We start from the raw sequence: 8509 nt of genomic DNA on the forward strand, positions 1-8509 counted from the left end.
GTTTTCACCGCGGCTTTGAGGCTTCCTGACTTTTGGCAGAACGACCCGGCTTCGTGGATCATGTCGAAGCGCTTTTCCAACTACGCGGAATCACCGAAGATGAGTCCAGGTATTACTTGATCGTCTACTAGCCGCGCGAGCTAACGGCTAGCCGTTCCCGCTGCCTGTGCTCCTTTTCCCCTCTCTCGGGTCTCTTCCATGCTCAATCTTTCATCAAGGCTCATAAAACGCCAACTATAACTTCGATATTTAAGAGGGAAACAACACAAGCCAATGTAAACACAACAGATGGAGATCTGCACATCTCTTGACGTCACGCTCACGCAAAAGGATTCCCCCGACTTCCTCGGCTGGAGATTCAAAATTCAAATAACTTTGTTATGCGACAACAGTGGTGGGGCAGAGTCGGAGAAACCTTACAAGTAGTAGCCCAACTATGGTTTTTTGCAAAGTAGTGTTTTACATTTCACTAGGCCTTTAAGTGTTTCTGATGTACGCAACTCTGACAACGAAATGTCAACTCCGTGCTGAATGCGTCCCACCCTCTGACGAATGAAGGGAACGCAATCTTATTATGGCAACTGTCCGTGGTCGTAATGTTATGGATGATCGGTTTACATAGGAAAGAGTGCGTCTGTTTTAACTTGGTTGATGATGTAAATGCATGTTCTGACAGTTTGTTCCCCCCCCCCCCCCCCCCCCCCCTTGCAGAAACGTGTAATGAACTGTTTCCCAGTGGATCGTACCGGCATTCCAAGTCCTCTCCAGAGCGTTTTGAAACGGGCCGACAAGAAAAACTTCACCACTCGCGAAATGGCAGGAGACGGCACATAACTCTCGAGATCCTCTTTTCTGCTTTTTTTTTAATGGCAAAGAAATCCACCTCTTATTTTTTTTTTGTTTCGTCAGCCTGATGACAACAGTTATTTTTATTTTTTTTCCCTCTTTTCCAAGGTGTCTTTCTTTTGGAAATATCAGTGTAAAAAGAGGGGACCATGGATTAAAATCCAGACGGGAACGTAAATCCTTTTTATTCAAAGTAACATCGATCTTTGGCATATTGTGACAGTACATTTGCAGAGGAATTGTATGAAATGTTGGGTCTTCTTGTACATTTCTGCACTAACGGTGTCAATGAAGATGCGTCATTGTCCACAAGTTACTCGCTCCTACTCGCAAGGATGTGCATTGACGAGATAACATCTTTCCTAAGTGACTTTGTTTTTATATTGAGAGCTGCAAGCCTTCCATATTTCCCATAATATATTCTACTTCCATTTTTTTTTTGCATAATTAAAGCTAAGAAAATTAGTATTTTATAGACTGATGGGGAAAATGGTGCGTTCTGATTTGTGTCTTGAGGCCGAAGATATATTGTACTAAACCAACTCTAATATTGCTTCTTGTGTTACCCTGTCACAGATGATTTTTCCAGCTTTTATGAATGATTAAATTTTAGTACATTTTCATTACTCTTGGTCTCGATTTTTTTTTTTTTGTCCTCATATTGACAATGTTTGGAGTTTTATTTACTTTTAATATGAAACAAACTTCTGACATTTCTTTTTTGTATTTCATCCAAATATGTGCTCTGAATCAAAAACTAATTGAACAAATTGGGGTTTTTCTTTTTTACGCTCCGCTAAAGTTGGCACTGTTTTGAAGACTATTTTGTTCTTGGACACGGATATTGCAGAGTAATCTAACTACAATAGCATAAAACGGCTAATATCTGCTAGCGACTACGTAGTTCCAAAGCACTGGCTGAAATATTACAGCGCCTCAAAGGTCAAAACACAAGATTGTGTGTCATGATTGTAAAGTGAACGTGTCATTTTATAATCTTGTTGCACAACACATACCTCAATATTAATCAATATAGCACATTTCCATACAAGATTGTAGCACAAAGTCCTTATTAATATAATTTGTAACATATTGTGAGACAACCAGCCGCTCCAGAGTGAGATGTACGAAACAATAAATGTCGATGTTCTTCTTCTTCCTCATATGGGCATGTGTGGGCGGAGCCAGTCCAGCTCGCACAGACACAGCAAGTTCTGAATGTAGCTTGATATTCAAATGGTTGAAAATCAAGCAAAAGCTGGATTTGGCCCAGTAAATAGTAGTCTTACATTCACTATCTCTCCTCTAACAGGAGGTATGGTTAATGTAAGGACGTTTCATAAACTCCCTTATATCATGTGTTTCTCATTTTAAACATAAGGATCATACATGCATACGAGCCTAACAGCTGATCCCCAATAATAATGTCTCAACAGCTTTTATTTTCTCATTCTAAACAACCTCCATTGTTTTGGCGGAGCCTGTGTGACATGTTAAAGCCGGTGTGTGGAGTCTCCTGCACTTCTCTGACCTCTTGCTGCAGGGAGTGTTTATGAATGAGGGCATGTGAAGGAGGAGGATGACCTCGCAGATCTTCTTTGTTTGAGCTTCTGATGCTTTTTTTTTTCGCTTTTCGCTGGAATTTAAACGTGTCTAATGCAGATCATATCTGCTGAGCGGCAGTGACACCCCCCCCCCCCCCCCCCCCCCCCCCCACCATCCACCATCCTCTCTCTCTCCATCCTCTCTCTCTCTCCTCCCTCACGCGTGCATACGGACCGTCAGGCTCCGCGACCCCCCTCCCTCCCCTCCCCTCCCTCCCTCCCTCCCTCCCCCTCCTCTCCATCATTTTCCCATCTCTTTACTCCTCACTCTCTTCCCTACAACAAACATGGCCGCGAAATCCGACGGTGCGGCCGTCTCCCTGCGAAACGAGCTCCCGCCCGCCGAGTGTCCCCCCGGGTCGGACCCGCGGCCGCCGCCGCGCCGCGCCGCCGAGCAGCGCTACTCGCTGGCGGACTGCTGCTGGACGCTGTGCGCCCTGCTGGTCTTCTTCTCGGACGGGGCCTCAGACCTGTGGCTGGCCGCGGACTACTACCTCAGGAGGGACTACTGGTTCTTCGCGCTGACTCTGGTCTTTGTCGTCGTCCCGTCCGTGGTGGTGCAGCTGCTCAGCTTCCGATGGTTCGCCTACGACTTCTCGGAGACGGTGGAGAGCGGCACGGCGGCGGCGGCCGTGGTGGCGGCGTCCGGGGCGCAGGAGAGCGACTCGAGCGGCAAGGACGGCGTCGGCGGCAGCGGTGGCGACGGCGGCGGCGGCGGCGGTGGGGAGCGGGGCGCTGGCCGCACCGCCGGGCCGGGCACCGGGGGTGGAGCCCGGAGCTGCTGCAGAGGCTTCATGTGGATCTTCCAGGGCGTCGTTCACATGTTTCAGCTGGCCCAGGTCTGGAGGTGAGTCTGGGTGGATGGCGGGGCGAACTACCATACGATGTGTGATGTGTGTGTGTGCATGGATCCCTCCCTGCAGTTTCAATCCCCATCATTCAGGGAGGACCGTGCCCAAATTACCACCATGTCTTTTTTTGTATTGTTTGACAAATGTCCCCGGCTTGTCATGAGAGAATTAGACTCCACCCACACACACCCCACCTCCACCACCCCCCCCACCCCGAGGGGCTTTTAGGTCAATCATCTCTCACAAAACCATTAAAACGCATCCACACCAATCCCCACCCACCCATGCACAGAAAACTAGAGAAAATCCTTTTTGCCATTTGTTTTTTGTTTGTCAAAAAACAAGAAGGAACCTCACAAGTGACGGTGAGGAATCGTCACAGAGGTTGCTTTTTTTATTTCCAGTGATGTGTGAACTTGTTTCTCTAGTCAGTGTATTTTCAGCTCCTACCTTCAGGCTCTGGCTGCTGTGTTCAGAAAAATCCATATTCTCCAGTTTCCCAGCAGGTTTTTTTTTTTTTTTTTTTTCCTTCTGTATCAGATCTGGAGCCATTTTCTATTAAAAAAAAAAAAAAAAAAAAAAGCTTGAATATGTTTAATTAAGAGGACACTTGAGATAAACCAGTGTGCACATTGGCATTACTCTCACATGGGTGGCAGTGGGTCTGTAGGTCAGCCACTCAGTCTGAGTGTGAGTCGGTTGCTCAGGCTTAGAGCCCTCTGATGGGCTTTGACAGCTCTGAACTGCTGCCAGCCTGGAGGAGGCGTTCAGATCAACTGGGTTGGATATTAAAAAAAAAAAAACGCTCAAAGTTGTACGTTATCCACTCATCGGGGTGTTACGGGAGGACACGTCGTGTCTAACGACGGGATCGGATGCAAATCAATTTGTTTGAATGATCTGCAGGCATTGGACAGTCTTTCCTCTGTGGCCTCCCCTTCTTCCTGCTTCTAAAGATGGCCCTATGGGTAATATATATTGATTCCTTATTTCCTCCCGGAGACCTGGACGACTCGCGCGCGTGTGTGTGTGTGTGTGTGTGTGTGTGTGTGTGTGTGTGTGTGTGTGTGTGTCTTTGTGTGTGTCTTTGTGTGTGTGTGTCTTTGTGAGAGTGAGTGTGTCCAGGAGCACATTAAAACAGTGTGGCAGCACAGAATTACCGGTAATGCCATTAAAGCTGTTGTCCATGCCCCATTCATTGCCGTTGCTCTCAGACCGGCGTGTCTGCCCGTTAAGAGGATTACCGCCGCGCGTTTCACCCTCAGCCGTTAACTCGGGAATGATCCGACACCGATACACGGCTGGTCAGGTGAGCAGAGATCAATCTGGGGCCCCCGGCGACCAGAATTAAATGTCAGTCCACCCGTGATGTGATATGGGGCCTCCTCACAGAAAGCTGTGTGTGTGTGTGTGTGTGTGTGTGTGTGTGTGCGTGTGCGTGTGTGTGTGTCGTTGACCCTCATTACAGCACATATGCTCTATTTATTCAGTGTGCAGCATCCCAAGGCACACTTTAGTGAAGCTGGAACCAGAACAAAAACGATGGTGGTGGGGGCTTTGGGGGGGGGGGGGGGGTTATACAAACTCCCTGGTGGTTCGGAGGGCTTGTTGACACGGGGCTCTTCTGACCCTTCTCCCCGGGGCAATTACCGAGACCTTTATAGTTTCAGTCTTCTGCAACAAGCACTAGTGTTTTTCAAACATTTATACGTCCTCTGAAGATAATTGTTTACCTAAGGTCGGTTGACACACACACACACACGCACACACACACACACACACACACACACACACACACACACACACACACACACACACACACACACACACACACACACACACAATTATTGCACCTATAGAGAATTCTCTATAATCAGTAGACAACTGAAGTGTTTACTTCTTACCATTAGAACAAGACAAAGCATGCTTGGTTCAATCGAAATGCACAGAACAATAACAGTCAATCTGTTTTTTTCTCACGACCGATTTAAATCAACGTAAAGTGCGGGACAGGAGAGGAAGGTGTGGCCACAGAGGGGTCCCCCCCCCTGCTGAATGTGACATCTGTAACAAGGGAACACAGTCGAAATATGGTGGGAAATGAGTCGGATAACGTTGATAATGGAGTCTGGTCAGAGCAAAATTCCATTCACGGGCTTATTAGAATAAACGATGTGAGCTGGAGATTGGTACAAACGTCCTTCAAAGCTGTCCGTTCACTCTCCAAGTACACCTTAAACCCTGTTCTTTCTCTTTTTAATTCAGTGTTTGGCACTACTTCTTTTTTTTGGCAGTAACGGTTTATTATAAGATGCGTAACACAGTCACGCAGGCCAGCGTTCGACTGAGCTTATTAGTCAGGTTCACTAACCTGTATAATGTCTGCTTCTGTCTGCATGCTGGTCGCTGTTCTCTTTATGCGTCCCGTTGTCTTTGGCTTATCGCCGTAACTGTTTCGATGACTGCCAGCACACAGGTTTTAGAGGATCGTCCTTTGGATAACTGATGTAACTTGAGCTGAATGAGCGAATCAGTCGTTAGATTGACACACACGAAGCTGACGCCCCAGCTAATGGCTCACATCAAATCCAGCTCTGTGCACATTAATAACACATTAATAACACCCGATTCAGTATTTTTTCATTAGTTTTACTTTGGGGGGGAGGGGGGCTTGAACTAGTATTTGCACTTTTAACTAAATTGTACACAAGCATTTGGATTTCTTCTTGTGCCTTTCCCACCTCTGTCATTCACATACCACAAATATTTGTTCCTCTTTCTAATATGCTTTATAGTCATACAAGGTCACTGTTTCACAGATTGTGAAAGAGGTGGAACGACATGTCAATAAAGCTCTTTCTTTTCTCCCTTTCGCCTTCAATCAGAGAACCAGGCTGAAAGCATTTTTATTTCTTTTTTTTTGGTATTTCTTTTCTCCCCGCACCGCCTTGTATTTTTCGCTTTCTTTTGCTGTAGCCCTTTGACTTGTTGTATTTGAAGAGTCTTCAGACAGGCTCCACGTCCCCCCCTTCTGATGCCTGCACTAAAATTATAACCGCTAAGTTCAGTTTCAGACTAATCTGAATCCCAGAGGGTACAACTAACCAAACATGTTTTGGCAAAATACACTGACAGCCCCCCCAGAGTTTGCAATAATGAATTTTCTCATGTGTTTTGAAGCATAATATTAAAACCAAATCCTATACATTTTATTTTTCAACCTCGGTTTTTTCGTCAGCACGGTGGTGAAATTTAAAATAAATAAATAAAATGTTTTGCCTTGAACGTGCAGGTACGTCCACGCCTTGTATTTGGGCGTGCAGAGCCGCTGGCACGGCGACCCGGAGCGCCGCCACTACTACTGGAGGATGATGTTCGAGAGCGCCGACATCAGCATGCTGCGTCTGCTGGAGTCCTTCCTGAAGAGCGCCCCCCAGCTGGTGCTGCAGCTCAGCATCATGATCCAGGTCGGTCATGTGCGTCCTCTCCAGGGTGAGTTGCCTCCAAAACTGAACCGATCGCCACACAATAAATGGTCCCATCAGTCCTTCACGTGTCTGTGCACGATGAGTCACGTCAAGCCAGGCCTCCACTCAGCGGGAAATTGTATGTTTGTTTTTTTTCCTGTGCTAAATGTTAAGGCGGTTATCCCACAGCATTTTCCGTCCCGTCTAAATCTTTCTCTCGAAATCTTCCTCTCTCGCCCTCCCCCATTTCTTCTCCCTGCCTTCCTCAGGGCTTTCAGCTTCTGCCTCGCTGATATCCCTCGCCTGGATGATCTCCTCCTATCAGAAAGTCCTCAGGGACTCTCGGGACGATAAGCTGCCCATGACCTACAAGGCCGTCACAGTTCAGATCCTGTGGCACTTGTTCGCCATCGGAGCGCGCACGCTGGCCTTCGCCCTGTTCGCCTCCGTGTTCCAGCTCTACTTCGGCATCTTCATCGTCGCCCACTGGTGCATCATGACGTTCTGGATCATCCAAGGCGAGACGGACTTCTGCATGTCCAAGTGGGAGGAGATCATCTACAACATGATGGTGGGCATCGTGTACGTCTTCTGCTGGTTCAGCGTGAGGGAGGGGCGCACGCGCTGCAGGATGCTCATCTACAGCCTGACGGTGTTCGTCGAGAACGTGGCGCTGACCACCGCCTGGTACCTGCACCCGGGCCCCCGCTCCTCGGACTTCTATGTCGTCATCATGGTGTGCGTGGTGGCCAGCAGCTACGCGCTGGGCACCTTCTTCATGTTCGTGTACTATTGCCTGCTGCACCCGGACGGCTCGGTCTGGGGTTGGGGCTACGTTGTCGAGAAGGAGGTTCCCGTGGAGGCGCTGGCCTCCCCGACCGCCAGCCTCCCCCCGGACCTGGTGAGCAGTCCCCCCAGGACCCTCCAGAGAACTAAAGGGTCGGAGAGAGAGCAAGGGCCCGGGGTGGACGGAGACGTGTTTCAGGTCCGGCCGCACCGAGGCGCCCAGGCACCGGTGTCCCAGCTCACACCCAGGACAGAGGGGCCGGTCATCCGAATAGACCTCCCCCGGAAGCGGTACCCCGCCTGGGACGCTCACTACATCGACCGCCGACTGCGTAAAACCATCCTGGTGCTCGAGAGCGCCGCGCCGGTCACGCCAAGGATTCAGTACCGCTGCCTGGGTACCCCCAAAGAAGTGATGGAGTACGAGACCACCGTGTGACGTGCTGAAAGGGGGGCTGTGACTCCAGCTCGCCACTGTTGCAGGTGTCCCTGCCTTAAATAAAGACGGCAGGTAGGATGACTCTCACTTGAGCAGCCTGTTCGAGCTCCGACTTGGTTTTACTGTCTGTGTTTCTGGACGCAGACGCGGGCAAAGGAAGGGAGTGGGTGTTGTGTCTTTCTTTTTCACAAAGGCCAAAAAAAACAAAACAAAAAAAAAAACCTGTGGTGTGGACTCACGACGGTGCATATTCTTGGTTTTTTTTCTGTATCATTTCTCAGGTCAGGACGTGGTACAGGACGTTAAGCGGGGGGAAGGCTGGCCGCAGTGGGCGCAGGCAAGCGGAGACAGTTTGAGCTGTTGTCAATCAGAGGCACGAAGTCCTCCTTCAGTGAAGTGTGTTTCAAGCACGACCTCTCCAAGCGGTCGACGACAGAGACGGACCTTCAACATGCATGATTATTTTATGGCAGCTAATAGTAAGACGCGGATGAGGCAGGTGAGGTCGCGCGCTGT

At 48.8% G+C, this 8509-nt stretch overlaps 1 protein-coding gene across 1 annotated transcript; it reads left to right on the forward strand.

The window, feature by feature from the left end:
* Nucleotides 1–2722: 2722 nt before the first annotated feature.
* On the forward strand, nucleotides 2723–7993 carry xkr7a (XK related 7a; the record flags this gene model as incomplete). Its single annotated transcript, XM_080496512.1, has 3 exons — nucleotides 2723–3297; nucleotides 6594–6793; nucleotides 7038–7993. Exons 1-3 carry the CDS (start codon nucleotides 2738–2740, stop codon nucleotides 7991–7993), a joined length of 1716 nt encoding a protein of 571 aa, XP_080352638.1. The 5' UTR covers nucleotides 2723–2737.
* Nucleotides 7994–8509: the final 516 nt, after the last annotated feature.

Source organism: Blennius ocellaris (genome assembly GCF_963422515.1).
Source record: "Blennius ocellaris genome assembly, chromosome: 5".
NCBI classification, from domain to species: domain Eukaryota; kingdom Metazoa; phylum Chordata; class Actinopteri; order Blenniiformes; family Blenniidae; genus Blennius; species Blennius ocellaris.